This window comes from Hemiscyllium ocellatum, chromosome 8 (assembly GCF_020745735.1).
Source record: "Hemiscyllium ocellatum isolate sHemOce1 chromosome 8, sHemOce1.pat.X.cur, whole genome shotgun sequence".
Classification (NCBI taxonomy): Eukaryota; Metazoa; Chordata; class Chondrichthyes; order Orectolobiformes; family Hemiscylliidae; genus Hemiscyllium; species Hemiscyllium ocellatum.
Genome location: NC_083408.1, coordinates 86706569 through 86726456, shown reverse-complemented (window position 1 = coordinate 86726456; position 19888 = coordinate 86706569). Strand labels below are relative to the sequence as shown.

The window sequence follows — 19888 nt, the reverse complement described above, 5'->3', positions numbered from 1 at the left end:
AAATAACTTTGATGTGTGTGTTTGAGAGAGAATTATTGGTGCATGTCAGAAGCAAGCCTAAATGCATTGCAATATGGTTAATTATTACACTTGATGAATTTAAAACTTTACATTCTGAAATGACTTTACATACAAAATGTTGTGGCATTGTTTTAACCAATAGAACAATGTTCCAGTTTTCTGTTTTAAATATTAATGGTTCATAACAGAAACTTGGTTACAATTCAATCAGCTGGAATTTACACCCATACAGTCACACTTTTGTTTCCCAGCCTCCTCCTCCATTTGCTAACTCTTATTTTGATATTTTCAGGATGCTGATGTATCTTATTTTGGAGATTTAAAGACGAAAGCAGCTTGAAACTGTAGCCATTAAGTAGTGGTGGAGAAGGTGAAATTTTGGAACATTTTAATCATCTGGTAGTATGGAACTTATGAAAAAGATTTTTTTTTGGTCTTGGACTTATGATATTTTACAAGAATACCAATGTAAAGGGAACAACATTTTGTACTGTCTGAGAAGAGTGCTGATTAATGGAGGTATTGCCGAAGAGACTATCATTTCATTGAATGACAGTTAACTGCCGAGCTTTAATCTTGAATTGGGAAGTTCAACTGTGAAGGCAATGCCCAGCTGACTTGCCTATTTAAAGTTGAAACAAATGCAATGTCTGTACATGTCTTTCTGCCTGCAAGGGTCAAGGCCCTGTCTACCAATAGTGCCCAGTTTATCTCCAACTGCCCTTCAAAGGTAAGACGTCTCCAAATTGAGCAAAGGTAAAGGTAGCTATTTCATGCTACTTTGCAGTACTTTCAAATGGGTGCTTTAACAGGATTTTTTTTTCAGCCATACTTGCTGGTGGTTTTGATTTAAATTAAATCTTTTTGTTACAATCTGACATCATTTTCATATACTGTTTGTTTAAATTTAATACTTGTGCTTACATGTTGGTTTTTACTCTTTTGAGTCATGGAACATGGTAAAAGGTCCTATAAAATGATCATCTCTCTTTACATCAATGCATGACATGTTATCTCTGTTTTGTGCAGTTAAACCACCAGCAAAATCCTATATGTTTTTCATTTCTCTAATTAAGGAATACTAACATATCATCTTTGAATATTTACAAAGCACACTTAGTTGGTTTGATGACCAGATTGGTTCTAGGCTTCACTGTAGCCTAGTGACTAGATGGGGGTTTTAAAAGGCCAAGCTTCCTCATCTTATGACTTAATAGCATCCATGTGATAACTTCATACTGATGCTCAGTTTATACTCACATGACTGGTTTTACTAAAGCTGTAAAGCAAAGTATTATTGCTCTATAGATATGAATAGTCATTATAGAGAGTACAACAAGAGGAAAAAATGTTCATCTGTGATTATATTAAGTATTTTCCTCCTTGTATTCAGAAAGCATGAGGTATGGCTCATGGGGATTTACAGTCCTGTGTATTTGAAAATTGAAACTACGTAACATTTGGCTGTGAAATGGATATCTGAGTTTTGGTTGCTGCTTTGACAACAATTTGAATTAACCAATCAGTTTAAATTATGTCCCAGGATAATAAAAGCCAATCAAGTTTGAATTTATTGTTTTGCCAACATTGAACCAATGAGACGATGGGGGTATTAAAATGTGGGCATTTGAAAACTGGTCAGAGACCAACTGCCATTGAGACAGATTCAAGAAATTAAGGAACCATTCTCTATCAAAAGGTACCTTTTTCATATGAAATGTACTTGCAGTAAAAAGAGACAACCCAGGGAATTCAGCAGCCAGAAGAGTGAAGTCACAGAAGATGACAGCAGCTATGGGGTTTTGAAATTAAGTTGATATAATTTTAATAAGTATCTTATTGGAACAGCATATTAGTATAGAGTTGGAGGCAGGTAATAAGTAGTTAAGAGAAAAAGGGTCTTAGAGTTGTGAATGGTTGTTTAATGTTCACTTTTAGCATTAAATGAATTGATATTTTCTTTAAATAATGAATTTGGGAGTTCTTGGTCACATATTTTAACAGATTACGAGGCAAGGTGAATTTTTCTGGTTGTTTGGTTTAATTAACAGAGGGGTTCACTGCCGTGTTATAATATAGGATGCATGCATATAGTCTTTTTCCCATGGACGGGGAATTTAAGGTGAGAGGGGAAAGATTTAAGGTGGACCTGAGGGGGCAACTTCTTCATGCAGAGTTGGTGCATATATGGAATGGCTGAGACAGATACAATAGGAACATCTAAAAAAATTGCATGGATGGGAAGAGTTGAGGGATAAGGACTAAATGTTGGCAATTGGAACTAGCTGAGTGGGCCCCATGGTCAGCATGGAACAGTTTGGGCCAAAGGGCCTATTTCCATGCTATATTACTCTATGACTCTTCTACTCATACTTTACATTCATTATCCACTATTGCTTTTTTTTTTACAGCTTTCAGTTGAAACACAACAGTTGATTTTAGAAATTTATGATCCCACTTATGTAACAGGCAGTTGATAATTTATTGCAGTTTTCTGATTAGTTTAAGTAGCAGCAGTTTAGATAAAATAAATCAGTTAAGTTGGCAAGGAAAATAAATATATGGCCCGTGATAGTTGTGAAGCTGATCCTGAAGCTATTCTGTAAAACAGAGAAGCAGCAATAGTGATTTTGAAGTAATGGAGTGTTCTGTCCTGATGTTGTACAGTTTTTTTTGGTAACAGTCTTTATCAGCTCAAGAAGAATATAGGGAAGCTCCTAGTCTTCTCCCAAGATGGTGGCTTGTTTCCCTTGAAACTTTCTCATCCCACCTATCCCTGTTGATGTACATATTTTGGAGGCTGGCCATCTGTGCTGTGTCAATTGTGTGTCTAAACCTCTTGGCCAATGACCATGAGCAGCAGCTATTGTTCCAGGATGCCCATTGACCCCTTGCTCACCTCCATTTGAAGGTTTGCTTTAATTCCTTTTAAGAATAAAATCTACATTGCATTGAAAATAGGGTGGTGTGGCACCTGATAAATGTTTGTGATTCTTTTAACCTTTCTTGTTTTGGAAAAAATCTTGGCTATTCAGCTTATATACGCCCTTCATGATTTTATAAACCTCTATGAGGTCACCCCTTAGTGTTCTATTTTCTAGGGGAAAAAAAGTTCCTGCCTCTCCTTATAACTTAACAAGACTAACCTTTCTAATTAATTTTTACAGTTAATTCCTTTACCTTAACTTTTAATTCTCTTTGTTCTTTTCTAATCCCTGGTGCTTCTCAATTAATCCTAAATACATTTCAAAATGACTGCTTTTTTTTTTAGGGTTAGTACCTAAGATAGTTCCTTACCAGCCAATCAACTGACTGCTTTCCTGTGATGTCACATCTTCTTTTCCTAGTTCAGTTGTGAGCAGTTGACTGAATAAACAGGTGTAATATAGGTAGCTGACTTTGCTCCCTGGTTAAGTAGACCTCCAAATCCTCAGCTGTAGTTTTATATACTCGCCACTCCATGCTTCTCCCCCACAGCTCTGGCATTGACTGGTTGCCCTGTAACTAGTACAAAGGAACCTCAATTATCCAAATATCAATTATCTGAATTTCAGATTATCCAAAGAAGATCTCAAAGTCTCAGTAAAAACATCACATCAAAGAGGTGTTACCAACACTGATTGCATCCTTCGTTCACAACGATTAAAAGTGAATTTGGCTTCCGGAAATGCTGCCAAGAACAGTCCTGGACATCAATGGGAGTCCAGGCACCGTCTCCAAATGACTGACCTCCTGCCCTCGGTATCTCTCCCCACATTTTCCCTGGAGTTCTTCATAGGGGTGTACCCTAAACTCCCCTTCCCCTGATAATCTCTTCAACATTGTCCTGTACAGGGCAGACTGGGAACTTGTCAAAAAGTTGCAGTAAAAAGGTGTGTGTGGGTCTGCATGTGTGTATTATTTTAAGACTCACCCCACCCCCACAAAAAGGCAGCAGTGTTGCTGTTGGTGTCCAGTCCAGCTGCCATCTCCATTCTCTGACTTCATTTTGTTCAGGAGTCCCATTGGGAAGAAGAGATAAAGGCATCTAGCTGCTTCACTCCATCTGCTGGCAAGAAACATGGAAAGTTGAAAGCAAATAGCAGGGGATGGGTGGGGTATACACAATTTGCTGCTGCCTAGTCTTCTGAACAGGCAGCCGACTTAGCAAGTGCTCACTCCGTCAATCCCATTGAAATGAAGCAGTGATGGGGAGAGGCTTCAGCAATGCTGCAGGTCCTTTACACACAAGTGTGTGTCTGCTCAGAAACAAAACCTGAGAGAGAGGGACTAAGACAAGCAGACAGAGAAAAAAGAAAACTTCAGAAAACTCCAAGTGCCAGAGGAGAGGCATTAGTCAGTCATCTGAATAATCAGTTATCCAAACAGAATACTGCCCGTCCATCTCGTTCGGATAATCGAGGTTCCTCTGTTGATATAGTTTACTTGGACTTTCAAAAGGCATTCAATTATACCTCACATAACAGTAATGACCAAGATAAACAACTGGTTGGCAGACAAGAAATGGGAATAAATGGGTCAATGAGCGGTAGTGGATCAGTGGGGTACTTCAGAGATCAGTGCTTAAACCCCAGCTATTCACTATTATATATGATTTTAGTTGATGAAACTAAATGTAATAACTCTAAGCTTGCAGACAACACAAAGCTAGGTGGGAAGATGAACTGTGAGGAAAGTACAGAGATATTTGTGTGATTTGAATAAGTGGGGTGAATGAGCAAATGCATAGCAGATGAAGTATAATATGGGTAAATGTGAAGTTATCCATTTTGTATCAAAAACAGGGACAGAAATTCTGAATGGCAATAGGTTAGAAAAGGAGGTGCAATGAGACCTAGCTGTCCTTGTAACCATCTGCGTAAATGTTGCAGCAGGCAAATAATATGATGGCTTTTGTATCAAAAGGATTTGAGTGCAGGAACTGGGATGTCTTGTTGAAATAGTCCAGACTGTTGATGTACTTGGGTTCAAAGGTAACCTGCTTCAAAGTGGTGTCTTAACATATCTAAACAGCTTGATCAACAATATCTATAGGGTCTTCAATGACACCACACCTGGAGCAATATATACAGTTTTTGTCTCCTTATTTGATTGTGTGTGTGTGTGTGTGTGTGTGTGTTGGGGAGGAGGGAGGGATCTTTTGGCTACAGAAGCAGTACAACCAAACTGACTCGTGGGATGGAAAAACTACACAGTAAAAGAGAATAGATCAGTTCAAACTATATCCACATAACTTCAGAAGAGGGGAGAGTGCATGGAAACCTGTTTAATTCTAACACAGAAAGAATGTACTTAATGGTTCTGGACTCTCTAATCAGAGGCCATTCTGATGTCTCACCCAGAGAGTGGTGAGCCTGTGGAACTCTTGATCACAGAAAGCAGTTAAGGCCAAAACATTGAATGTTTTCAAGGAGTTATATATAGTTCTTAGGGTTCAAGCTGTGTGGGGCTAAAGCTGGAACAGGTACTACGTAGAATGGTCAGAGCAGGCTGAAGGGTCTACTCCTGCTTCTATTTAATATTCCAGCCATATTTGCCAAATATGTTAAACATATAAAATTAAAGTTTATTTATTTCTAATTTTACAAGTTTACAAAACAATGAAGGTTTTAATTTATACAAATCTACAACTGGAAAAGTCAGTTAAAATGTGAAATACAGTTCTACATATCTTCCCTACAACTGAATTATTTAATATACAATAACCAATACTGAAATTTTTTATTCACCTGGTAAACAGGAGTTACAATTTTATTAAAATGTTTAAATGGATGTGCATCAAGGGATATTGAAAAAAAGAACATTATACACACTAACCAGCTCATACTATGCAGCATTTTAAAAATAGGCACAGTTTGAAGTTCAATCCTGTTCAATACAATTTTTGCATAATACATTTTTGGAAAAGCTCAGCAGGTCTAGAAACATCTGTTTAGGGAGAAATAGGAATCCACATTATAGCTCTAAAGAAATCATATTCAACTCAAAGAAGTGAAGCTCAGAGTCTTATTTGACTCAAAATGTTAACTTTACCTTTCCACAGATGGTGCCAAGCTAACTTCAGTTTTTCCAGCACTCTTTAATTCAGATTTCCAGCATTTACCTGTCTTGCTTTTTAACAATTTCTTGCATGGTTGACTGAAAAATATTTGTGTGCACATTTCAAAAAGTCAGCTTTCTAGAACTCTGCAATCTTAGATTTATATCGTTAAATGGATTTTTCATGCAAGTGATCAGCAAAAAAAAACTTGTTCTACTTTTTTATGTTTTGAACAATTTTTTTAACATTGTTTCTTTTTTGATTTTGGTCAGTCAGACTACTAGCAGGTTGCTACTAATGTCTTGTTGACTTATGCTAGTAGCCACCATGCAGCTCTTCCGATCTTCCCTTTCAGTGACCAGAATTAAACAAGTGCTGTCATTCTCTGTTAAGCAGCCCACCACTCTGTTAAGACTTTCTAACATTTATCATTCACAGAACCAACAAAAAAAACTTTCTCCAAATTAACTACTATAACTCTTATTTTTACTATTAAAGCACTTCTGAAAAATACATACATATACTATATTCAGTGAGTTGATGTAATTCTACTACGACAAAATAATATTTTAACATCATTTCAAATTCAAACCAAAGATCTCAGTTAACCTACTGTTAACACCAATGCCTCTTCATTGGCTTTAATCAAAAATGAATAAACATTTTCAGCACTTCACTGGTAATTCATGGCAAAATATTTGTTTCTTTGAATAGAAAATCTTTATGGCTAATTCTTGTAGTCCATACAATTACATCTATATAGTTGAATGTTATTTTACAATGAAGTTTTATAAATACACCTCATTCCAAATTCGTCTTCAATAAGCTGCCATACTTTTACAATTCAACTTCTGTTGAATATGACACAAAGTAGTGTATAACATACATTCTCTTCTTCAAAGCCAGTGGGACATGCTTGGATATAGGTTCACGATTCTCTCAATCTTAATCTAAATCCAAGTTTTGGCTTACTTTTAAAACATGGAGGTATCAAACTTCCAATGCATTGAAACCATGTACTTTGCAACAAGAGTTGCAGGATAGCATTTCCAGTTGATGTTTCACTACTGACACTCCCACTTTGGTTTCAGGGATACAAAGAACAGTAAAATTCCACTAATTAAAAATCATTTGGAATATGTATAAAAATCCAGGCATTAAATTCAAGTTTTGCATAGTTGATACATAATGGTCCCTGCCTAAGTAACAATTTTTCCTAGTCCAAAGTAGTAATCTCTACAAAAAGGCCAAGCCTCAATTTATAAATAAGGAAACATTTTTCTTTCATTTCGTCCATGGTAATAAGTGTTGGACACTAATTAGAACTTGCAGTTCTCTAGAACAAAGGCACATGGATTGATGTGGATGAATAAATGGGATAGCCAAGGGGAGGGTCTGCTGACTGAACTGTTAAATTTCTCAGTAACACAGGATGTGCTTGTATACTATATCGTTCCTCATCATCATTTGTGGCATAAAGAAGTTCCCATGATAAGTTGGCCCACTGGCCTCTTACTGCTTCTGCATTCAATCTGCCAACTTGCAACAACATTTCCTGCAATGACAGTACGCGTCCAGTATATGTGCTCTGTAAGAATAATGAAAAAGAACATTAACTCCTCAGAGAACTAATTGTAATAAAATTATGTTGTAAGTAATTATGGCAAGTAATTTGTTCCAGAAATGATTTAAGCAAAACCAGACATTTCACTTGTTACAGAATTTGTACAAAGTTGTAGTGATGAAAAATAAGATGCCAATTTGACTGTCTAGGACTGTTTCCTCTAAATGAAAATACTTATATGTTCAAGTTTTATTCATCTTGTATTGGATTGTTAGAAATGCCAGCATTTGAATGAGGATTTAAGGCATACCTATCTGTCTCTACCACTATTTTAAAGCATAGCTCAATCTAATCAACTTTTTCCTGCAGCAACACCACTGAAAACTTCATCCCATTGCTGAATCTACCTGTCTGCAAATTCTGCCTTGATTATTGATATAATAGCAATGATAGTACTTCAAAATGGATTGTCATGTTTGCAAACTATTTTTGGTCAAGAAAAAAATAGTCAAACTAACTGTAGAAATGTATAGATGTAAACATAGTTTAATTGTAGGTCAACAGACTCAAAGACAAATTAACAAACCAATAAATGATGTTCATTGAGTCATAGAATCACTACACAGTGAGGAAATAGGCCATTTGGCCCATCAAGTCTGTACTGACCCTCACAGCATTCCACCAAGACTACGCAGTCCCACCCTAACCCCATAAGCCCCATTTACCAGGATTAAACCATCTAACCTGCATATGCCTGGACACAACGTAGTAAACCAAGCATAGACAATCCACATAACTTGAACATTATAAGGAAATCATGAGCACCAGGGAATCCCACATAGACACAAGAAGAACATGCTAACTTCACACAGTCACCCAAAGCTGGAATTGAACCCAGTTCCCTGGTGCTGTGAGGCAGCAGAGCTAACCACTTTGCCACCATGCTGGTGAACTTGAAAGAACAAGATGGTAAATACAAATCTACCAGATTTGTAAAATATGCTGCCATCCTGAGAATCTGGACCAAAAGGATTTATTTAACAAAATGAACAAAGTTAAATGATACCACATATTCAGCCTCAACACACTCCAACATATTTTTTAATCAAATGTTTTTGTTACCAGAATTATTTAGTTGTAATATTGCCAATAAGTTAGCAAATCATTACAAAGAAATACTAAGATTTACTACCATAAGTACTAATGGACCTATATAGCTCAACTTTATATATTTTGTATATTAATTTAACACTCAAAATAGTCTCAAAACAAATATTTTCATGGATTGCTCAACACAGGTTTGTGGCTTAGTGATAAAGATAAATTAAAATAGTCAAATTGTGTTTTAAAATACAAGTATTGCATTTACAAATCTTCGCATGTTTTAAAATGCATTTTCAAATAGAATTGCGACAAAAGCATGGTAAAGTGCGATTTTGAAAATCCATTTTGCTAATGAGTAAAATTAGTTTAGGAGGATAACCTAGGTACATCGATTAAAATGGAAGAAGAGTCATGCTACATGAGTCAGCAGAGCATAGGCAAAGGTGAGAAAATATTGCAAAAATGCCATTTAAAATGTAGGATTTGATATTGATATGTTACTGAAATGAGCCAGCCAATGACAACAAATGACAACTTTAAAGGTTTGAGAAAGGAGCTAGAATTCTGGTGAAACTGTAGTTTTAAGTCTGCTGGAGGGTTCACTAATTAATAAGGAAACATTTTAGGGGACAAAATGCACTCTGAAGTGCTAAAGATCTATCATAGTGCGAAAGAGGCATATCCAATTATGTTTCTAAACTGAAAGCGAGGAATCTTAACAATAAATTTTGAGATTTGAAGCCTGATCAGGATTGAGCTGGAGCTGGGATCAGTCAGATTGAGCTTCTGAAAGAATCCTAGGCTTCCATGTTCCCTCTAAGCCTGCCATTTCCCATTTCTGTTGGGGTCTCAGAATTTATAGTATAGCAAGCATATGTGTGGTGCTAGTCTCCTCAGATCTGCCTTGATCATGTTATGCATTAGTATATCTTTCCATTCTCATCAAAATGATATAGTATTCCAGGATCAAATTAGTGGCCAATATATTTACATTTGAAGTATAGTTACTGCAATAATACAAGAAGAGACGATGGCATAGGAAATTCCGAAAGCCATCCTCCTGCCTTTGCACCAAATTCCTCGACCCCAGCATCTGCCCTAAACAACCTCACTGAATGAGATGGCAAAAAAAGACTTACCTTCTCACTGTTGGATCGGCCAATCATGTCTCGACTGGAAGACTTTAGGACCCAGAAGCAATGCAACCTGTAATTGTATGACCTACTCACTCTCACTCACGTTCAGCTTTTAATGAACTGACTGGTTGGCAATCCACTGAGTCAATGGTATGTTAGTTACCACACAACAATCTCAACCCCACAAAGAAAATAAACAAAATCTCTCTGTTGCATCTGAGTCAGAGGCAGGAATGCTGCCTGCTAAGTCACACTGGTATGCAATTAGATGGACTTACCAGGCTGGGGTCATATCCCAAGGAGAAGAGGTAAGGCTTTTCCTGCAGTATAGCCTGTTGCCACTCAGACTGAGACATCATACCAATGAACCAGTCTCTCTCGTATTCTTCCAAATAGTTTACCAACTCAACAAAGTCTTCAACTGGACCGAGACTGGCTTTGTCAAACATCAATTTGAAAGCATACCTATGTAAAGAAATGACTCACTATGACCAGATTCTGCATTTAGTAATTCAACCATGTAGCTACATGCATTAAATTACAGTTTTATCAATTGACAACAGATTTACAACAATAATTTTTTTTTTAATTACCTGAACGCCTTCAGTGCAAGTGTAAACAGTTCTGGTTTTTGAGTCAGCCAATCTAAACCAAAAGACCAAGGTATATCACCAGAATACACTTTGAAGACTTGATTAGGGCTTGGGATTGTTGAGTCTGTTCCTAACATTATGCCATAACAAGACATCACCACCTGGGCATACATCTCTCTCAAAGTCTTATCTCCTTTCACTTCAAAGGTAATAGAAGATTTTTCATCAGATTGGACAACATCCATGAGAGTAAGAACAAATGAATACCACTCATCTGGGAAGGATTTCAACAATTTTTGAAGCAGTAGAGAAGGGAAAGGTCCTGATCTCCAATTTTCTGGCACTTTAAGCTTACTTGAGTAAGGACAACTGAAAACAACCAGTGGGGCTATTTCATGGTTTCCACTTTCCATTAATCTCTTTCCACCCTTGTCAATAGCAGGAAGTCCATATGGAGGTGCTTTTTTTGGTAATTCTTCTTCATTGATATCAGGAGATAAGCTTTGTGATTCAAGGCTCCCTGGAATGGATGTTACTATAGGTTTTGTAGAGATTTGTTGGACATCTATCATGTTTTTAACTAAACTTATTCTAGTCTTTTTTCCAATGGATTCCAGTTCAAATATATCACCATCTGACCATTCATTAAATGTTTCTGAATTTATGCTAAATGAATCTTTGGGACTTATAGAAGATTCTGTTTGTACTGAAGTAACTATACACTCATCTGACCAGGTTCTATTTTGTTGTAATGGCTGGTTGTCTTGAATATTTTGTGAAGATTTTGACTTATTAGTATAACGTAGGAGCACCCAAATGAAAACTTTAGCAAAATCTTCCTTTAACTGTTTTAAATTTTCATGAGTGTCAATGATTCCTGTTAAAACATTCCGTGCATCAGAATAAACTTCTACTGGTAATACAGCACACGGAGTCAAGATGTTGCCAAAATGCTGATTTATCAGGCAAGTTTCTGCTTGGTCCTCTTGTTCAAAGGCCATTTCAAACACCTCATCAACTCGTCGAGCTTCAGCAGTGTGGCATGATGTTTCTTGTAGCTCTAATCCCTGGCAAAACAAATTTCATAACAAATTTTGTTTTAAAAGTCTATTGAAATATAAACATTCAATAAGATAATGTAAGTACTACACAATCATGAAATCATATTCCAGTGCACTATTATCATTTTAAGTCAAAAATTAATTAATTTGCTTCTTACCCCAATTCACAGCATTCTTGGTTGACCAAATAGGATACAAAAATACAACCATACTTCTACCAATGCATTCAGTTATGTAGTTGAGAGAAATAAAATACTAGATCAAGCTGACTATCCTTCAATTTTTTTTCTTTCCTGTGGGGAAGCCTGCGACTAATAGTGCAAATTTCAACAAACCCATTGACTAACTCCAATTATGTGGATTTAGGGCTCGAAATAGGCAGGATGTCTGCTGGCAAAAGTAAACCACTTGATCACTTTTAAGAGTCTAAGTGAAAACTCATATTGACTGAAAAACTGAAATTTCACTCCAAGCAAAAAAATCAATCCAGCATCTTAAAACAAAATTGACACAAACATCAAAAGTAAAGAAATTATAACTCTGCTCAACAAAGGGCTCTGGCCCGAAACGTCGATTTTCCTGTTCCTTGGATGCTGCCTGACCTCCTGTGCTTTAACCAGCAACACATTTTCAGCAACAAACACCAATGGCTTGTAGACCGTAGGCATTTGCTGCCCTACCTTCTGAGTAGTAAAATGAAGAAAGCAAATCCATATGAAGATCAAACATACAAATTCACTTTCTGTAGGTCAATTTAAATTAACCACAACTATAAATGTAAACTTTCACAAACAGCAATTAAAATGGCCTATTAAACAAGGGGACAGATTAAACTGATATATCTATTTTTTACAAGTAAAAGAATGGTCCTTGTTGATTTATTACAACGTGGTATTGATGACTTATGGTCTATTCTTCTACTTACACTAGCTGATTCTTTAAACTGTTGTAATAAATATTTGCTAAATATGTAACAAATGCTTACAATTAAGTCAGAAAAATTGCTGCTCGGTCACATTAATTTCTCCGTTACTATTTCTTATCGATTATGTTTTCTTTAAAGTTTCCCATTTTCACTAGATCATTGGTTTCCCATTATTTTTACAGTATGCTGTATGCCTTCTCCCAAGACAGTTTTAAATTATTTGTAAAATAGGTTTCTTTGAGAAAAGGAAAAACAGCCTGATATTGAAACATACTTCTTTATACGGACGGTTTCTCTGTGCAGTATGCACCGTGTCAGAATAATACACTAACAGATTGCTCCTAGTTTGCCACCATTGCTCCAAAACCCTTGATTAGCATGTAGTCCCGAAAACGATGCAGAGAGAAAAAAATTATTTTCCATAAAAATAAAGTTACATTTCCTCTTCTGTTCATGAACTCAGCATTTGTGAGAAATAGAAAGTTGAAATCTATAGCCAGTTCTTCAGCACACTTGAAGATGCAAGGTTGCTCATATTGGAAGTGGTATCATCATATTTGAAACACATAGCAGGTGGATCAAGTAGTTATGGATGACATTTTACAATTAAATGAAACAGGGGAAAATATACATTTTGATTTGATAATACAGTAGGTGAATTATTATATGACCAGACAATACAGATCACAAATATTAAGGGTAGGGTAGAGATTTTATATACAGTTCATATTTTAGGAATAGATAGCCAAAGATCATTCCTGAAAACCTGAACCTCTAATTTACTAAGTCATATTTTCAATCAAACGTTAACCTGATTGGACTTTATCTTGCAATACTGTTCTGAAGTAGTGAATACTATACTATTTGGACAGGAAAATACATTTTCACTTAAGTTTGACATTAGCACAATGGATTGTTATTGCGTTTCACAAACTGGATTTCTTATGGATCACCTGAGGTGCTTGACCTTGGTGCATGAACAAATAGGAGGTAACAATCTAGAGAATTATTTTTAGGATATTTCAAAACTCTGCTTTTTCTACAGTCCAAACAACAAATAGGATTTGATAGTAAAATTAGATTAGATTAGATTACTTACAATGTGGAAACAGGCCCTTCGGCCCAACAAGTCCACACCAGACCGCCGAAGCGCAACCCACCCAGACCCCCTATATTTACCACTTACCTAACACTACGGGCAATTTAGCATGGCCAATTCACCTGACCAGCACATCTTTGGACTGTGGGAGGAAACCGGAGCACCCGGAGGAAACCCACGCAGACACGGGGAGAACGTGCAAACTCCACACAGTCAGTCGCCTGAGTCGGGAATTGAACCCAGGTCCCTGGCGCTGTGAGGCAGCAGTACTAACCACTGTGCCACCGTGCCGCCCCTACAATTGTGTAGGATGCAAAACTTAATTCAAAAGTACAAATTGTTATGTGTGTGTGTGTGTGTGTGTGTGTTTCAGATTATTTGTGCTCATTAAGACAAACAACTATGATTCAGCCCCAATTTTCAACTGTTAGCATCTTGTCAGATTTTTAATTTGAAATTGCCCAAACACATTTTACATTAGACTCTTGCACTGGAGAGAGATCTTGAATCCTTTAGCTGAATTTGAATCAACATCCTACAGATAATAATGTAATTGTTTTGTCTCACCAACCGATGATAAAGGTTTATAATATAATATCAGGTGCGAGTTGGGAAGCATGGACTGGGAGCAATTGTTCCATAGAAAGGGCACTATAGACATGTGGAGACTGTTTAAGGAACAGTTGTTGCGAGTGATACATAAATGTGTTCCTCTGAGACAGGCAAGAAGGGGTAAGATAAAGGAAACTTGGATGTCGAGAGCGGAGGAGCTTCTCGTCAAAAGAAAGAAGACAGCTTACCTAAGGTGGAGGAAGCAAGGGTCTTGCTCAGCTCTAAAGGATTACAGGCAGGCGAGGAAGGAGCTCAAAAATGGTCTAAGGAGAGCCAGGAGGGGGCACGAAAAAGGCTTGGCAGGAAGGATTAGGGAGAATCCATAAGGCATTTTACACGTATGTGAGGAATAACAGAATGATCAAAGAAAGAGTAGGGCCGATCAGGGATAGCATTGGGAACTTGTGTATATAGTCTGAGGAGGTAGGGGAAGCCCTAAATGAGTTTTTTGCTTCTGTCTTTATGAAAGAAAAGGACCTTGTAGTGAATGAAACCATTGAGGAGCAGGTAAGCATGCTGGAACAGATAGAGATTGAGGAAGCTGATGTGCTGAAAATTTTGACAAACATTAAGATTGACAAGTCGCCAGGGCCAGACCAGATTTGCCCTCGGCTGCTTTGAGAAGCGAGAAATGTGATTGCTTTGCCGCTTGCGAAGATCTTTGCATCCTCGCTTTCCACCAGAGTCGTACCTGAGGACTGGAGGGAGGCAAATGTAATTCCACTCTTCAAGAAAGGAAATAGGGAAATCCCCGGCAATTACAGACCAGTTAGTCTCATGCCTGTTGTCTGCAAGGATTCTGAGAGATAGGATTTATGACCATCTGGAAGAGCATGGCTTGATTAAATGCAGTCAGCACGGCTTTGTGAGGGGCAGGTCATGCCTCACGAATCTTATTGAGTTCTTTGAGGATGTTACTAGACAGGTTGATGAGGGTCGAGCAGTGGATGTGGTGTATATGGACTTCAGCAAGGCATTTGATAAGGTTCCCCATGGTAGGCTTGTTCAGAAGGTCAGGAGGAATGGGATACAGGGAAATTTAGCTGTCTGGATACAGAATTGGCTGGTCGATAGAAGATAACGAGTGCTAGTGGAAGGAAAGTATTCTGCATGGAAGTCAGTGGTGAGTGGTGATCCACAGGGCTCTGTCCTTGGGCCTCTACTCTTTATAATTTTTATTAATGACTTGGATGAGGAGATTGAAGGATGGGTTAGCAGGTTTGCAGACGACACAAAGGTTGGAGGTTTTGTTGACAGTATACAGGACTGTTGTAGGCTGCAGTGTGACATTGACAGGATACAAAGATGGGCTGAGAGTTGGCAGATGGAGTTCAACCTGGATAAGTGCAAAGTGATGCATTTTGGAAGTTCGAACTTGAAAGTTAAGTACAGGATTAAAGACAGGATTCTCGGCAGTGTGGAGGAACAACGGGATTTTGGTGTGCAGGTATATAGATGCCTTAAAATTGCCACCCAAGTGGACAGGGTTGTTAAGAAAGCATATGGTGTTTGGGGTTTCATTAACAGGGGGATTGTATTTAAGAGCAGTGAGGTCTTGTTGCAGCTCTATAAAACTTTGAATACTGTGTCCAGTTCTGGTCACTATTATAGGAAAGACATGGATGGTTTGGAGAGGCTTCAGAGGAGGTTTACCAGGATGCTGCCTGGAATGAAGGGCTTATCTTACGAAGAGAGGTTGACTGAGCTCGGACTTTTTTCATTGGAAACAAGAAGGAAGAGTGGGGACCTAATTGAGGTGTACAAGATAATGAGAGGTATAGATAGAGTTGATACCCATAGACATTTTCCCAGGGCAGAAATTGTTAACACGTGGGTCATAGTTTTAAGCTGTTTGGCGGAAAGTATAGAGGGGATGTCAGAGGCAGGTTCTTTACGCAGAGTTGTGGGAGCATGGAATGCGTTGCCAGCAGCAGTTGTGCAAGTGAGGTCATTGGGGATATTTAAGAGACTGCTGGACATGCATATGGTCACAGAAATTTGAGGGTTCATACATTAGGTTTACCTTACATGAGGATCAATGGCCAGCACAACATCATGGGCTGAAGGGCTTGTTCTGTGCTATACTGTTCTATGTTCTATAATTTGGATTTTAAAATAGAAGTAGAACAGATTTGTGGTATTCATGCTGTGAAGGCAATCTTTGGAAACAGGTCAAAAATTTATTTGGAATAGTGACCTAGATCATTTCCAAGAAAGTATGTGACATAAGTACTTAACAAGATGCCTGTTAACTGATTAAGTGTTTATAATGCTGGGTTTTAAGACACATAGAAAAATAATGGTCAGGTGTCTTGAGTAGTCTGAGTTCAGTTCAGAACAATTTCATAACAATGGAAGAACAGGTTAGTTGGACTAGTCTTCAAACTGTGAGAATGTGCGCAGAAATTTTCAAACTCTCAGAATCAAAAGAAAGTTTTGGCCATCTGAATTAGAAAATTGATTAAGAAAGGAAGAGTTAAAATAAGATTGGTACTTTACTAGGTGTAAATGACTGTAAAGGATATTGGTGTGAAATTGTTTTTTTCTGTTTTTGTTTTGTGTTCTTTTATTAAAGATCATTTACATCCTTGTGTGAAAATGTTCAATAACAAACCACCATGATAACTAAACTGTTTCACTCTGGGATCTGAAACAGTCGAATATTAGTGTCAGCTGGGATCATAATAAAGCCTTTAATGCTTTTTAGTCAGGAGATAAAATCTTCTTACCTTAATGCTAATACAGCAATATCCAAAACCACGTTCCAAAACCAAGACCCATATCAATCTGTCCTGGAAGCGGCATAGGAAATGAGAGCCAGGTGAAGGATTCCCTTGAAATGAAGTGTCTAGTAATTAGTACCCAGAATACACTGGAATTTTAAAACAAAATACAAATACAATTTATATATAATGTGACAAATTTCACTGTACACTATTTTTATAAAAGTCAAAGAATCAATTTGGTATATTATATCCATAATACACACATTCTATACATGCACGTTTACTGTAAAAATTTAAAGCCAGGATTAGCCCATGAAGAGCTGAAAAATGTGTTTCTGAAAAAGCACAGCAGGTCAGGTAGCATCCAAGGAGCAGGAGAATAGAAATTTCGGGCATAAGTTGATTTTCCTGCTCCTTGGATGCTGCCTGACCTGCTGCACTTTTCCAGCAACACATTTTTCAGCTCTGATCTCCAGCATCTGCAGTTCTCACTTTCTCCTTAGCCCATGAAGCACCAATACATCTGGCTTCTGGCACTAAATATTTCCCACTTTAACAGCAGAAAAATAATTTAGAATTCACATGAAAAATATTTAAATTGGAACTGATGACCAATAAACTAAGTTTGCGGACATAAAGAAATCCCACTCAGTAACAATGATTTCTTTGCATCTTTAAGCCCTGAATATGGGTCATAATCATTTATAAATAAAAATAAAAAATGGAACAAAAAAATAGATCTAATAAGTAACATCTCCTAATGTTAGGACAATGGATTTATGGAAAAACTCAAGATGCAAAAGTTAATACAAATAAACTAACCCTCCCCATACAATTGTTTCAGTTTTAAAGTTTCCCTTCCAACTAAAGTGAAGAGAACCATTAAACTTCTCTGATGCAATTACAATATTGAATGTTTCATCTGTAACAGTGACAGCACGTTACAGTATATCAGTCTGATAGAGGTTTTCATGCTTATAACCAAGATAGATGACAAATTTAATCTTGGTTGCATGGACTTGTGACCATTTCAAAATACTAGTGTGAAACAAAAGTAGATCAAAACTAACTTCAGCTCGAAAAAATAGATCAAAAACTAACCTGAGCTTAGGAGTATTAAGTCCATCAGATCATCAAGAACAACATTCAAACATAAAATAATTCTTCACCTACCCAAACTGCCAGCAGAAAATGCTTTAGAAAATGCATTAGCCAGGTTGTGCATCATATGCTGATAATATACTGAATCAGGACAGACGCATGCAGCAGCACCCACAGATCCAGGCCAGCTCTTATTTGGTCTTGGAAATCCCACAAGAAACACTGGAAGTGTAAACAGGGGAAGTAAAGGCGCTGAAAGTGCTGAAGCAAGACCTATGACTGTCAGTACAACAGGGAACAGAATAACATTTAATGTAATCATAATGCTAGAAGACTTCCGGCGTTGCTTCTTTTCTGTCCAGGATGAGACAAGTACAGTCAGAGCAAATTTGAGCTTGGATGTTGCTTGAAAGAAACGATCTCTTATAATACCAACCTACAAAACAGGATTAAAAATATTAATTGTAGGACTTCTCAATTTTCAAATACAGTGACCAAAAGAATTAATTTTTCTCATTTTTTTAACTTTAAATTCATTATGAATATTTATGTTTGTGCAATGTATATTTTCTAAACCCACGTGTATTTATTTGAAATCATTAACATTGAAAATTCTAACACACTTTGTAACAATTTAAATTAGGCAAAAACCGTAAAGGAGAACTGAATCAAGACAGTTATGATTGTTGGACAACTGAAAGGAGAATAGTATTGAAAATATTTCTCTGCCCAGCAGATAAATACAGTCAAAGTAAACTTCAGTAACTTTCTGCAGTTTGGTTCTAACTTCTGAACACACTTAATATTAAGAAATCAGCATAAAAAGTATTAAAACTAGTGGCCTACAAATTAAAACATCTACTGCATAAATAGCTAGGTTAACTACTTATCAGTATAATCAGAAATATCAAAATTTCCGCAAACAAAATAAATCAGAGATTCAGAAAGCATCAAGGCTCATACAGCCATTGCAGAGAAATCAGGAAATCCATGTTTTTCTCCAACACAGAGGGGCTGTGTGCATTGATTTCCAGTGAAACAAAACAACCCAGGACATTATTTTTTCAATTTAAATATTACATACAACCTTTAGTGTCACTGGCTGAATGTAGATTGGGGCAGAACATGCAACTTTTCTGGTCCACAGTCTTCAGCATTTCAGTAACTCTAATTCTGTGGTAAAACAATTAACCTCATTTTCTAAAAGAAAAGGTCTATAACTGAGATAGTAACTTGAAAAACTAGCCCAATTAAAAGCCTGATACAGTCTTTTGGAAACTGATTTAAGTGACAAAAAGTATGACAAAGTCCTGGAATAAATTCTCTTCCTCATATCTGCAACAATACAAAAAGTATAAAGAATAAAATATTTGCACCAAAATCGGGAAAACAAAGCAAGATAATAACCCAATATATTGTACAAGAATCATCATTTCAGAAAGTGAAGATTCCTTTCAAAAATATATTTGTTTTGGTAATATATATTCAGAGATGGACAGACGAACCAGAACCTAACTTATAGTGAATAATTAAATATTATTAGCATTATTTTCAGCTTCTGTATTTTATTGTAGATGTAAGATGATATTTTAAAAACATTTTCATATTTGCACTGAACACTTCTTTGCTCTGTGGAGGTCCATTAATGTTTTTAAATGGTCTGAATTATGGCTTGTGGTGATCCCACTGCATTTAGGGTAAAACTAAAATTGTATGCTCAGAAGCAAGTAACTAAACAGAAAAATATACAAAATAAAAATTGCAGTTACCATCAGAAGTTGGATTCCTGTACCTATACTGTTCCACCACACCAAACTTGAATGCACTGTGGCAAGTCGTACAATTGCTATCACAACCACTTCCAATAGTGCATTTTCTGTATTCTGCCAAACCTGTTAAAGCAACC

At 36.9% G+C, this 19888-nt stretch overlaps 2 protein-coding genes across 4 annotated transcripts in view; one reads left to right on the top strand and one right to left on the bottom strand.

Annotated features, from left to right (window-relative positions):
* The window catches only part of dhrs7 (dehydrogenase/reductase (SDR family) member 7), a 61713-nt gene extending 50973 nt beyond the window's left edge, over positions 1-10740 (top strand). The window contains exons 8-9 of one of the 2 annotated variants that reach the window (XR_009644989.1): positions 314-751; positions 10666-10740. Coding sequence is in view for 1 of the 2 variants with exons in the window: in XM_060829328.1 (XP_060685311.1) it covers positions 314-361 (48 nt within the window). In the remaining variant the exon portion in view is untranslated. Of the gene's footprint in view, positions 1-313; positions 955-10665 lie in introns of those variants that run through there. The other variant, XM_060829328.1, reaches the window with a different exon arrangement.
* The window catches only part of pcnx4 (pecanex 4), a 43104-nt gene continuing 28918 nt past the window's right edge, over positions 5703-19888 (bottom strand). For both annotated transcript variants that reach the window (XM_060829325.1, XM_060829326.1), the window contains exons 6-11: positions 19752-19874; positions 18055-18418; positions 16885-16988; positions 10459-11525; positions 10144-10330; positions 5703-7649 (exon numbers count right to left, since the gene is read on the bottom strand). In XM_060829325.1, the coding sequence (XP_060685308.1) occupies positions 7398-7649; positions 10144-10330; positions 10459-11525; positions 16885-16988; positions 18055-18418; positions 19752-19874 (2097 nt within the window). In that variant the 3' untranslated portion in view covers positions 5703-7397. The remainder of the gene's footprint in view (positions 7650-10143; positions 10331-10458; positions 11526-16884; positions 16989-18054; positions 18419-19751; positions 19875-19888) is intronic.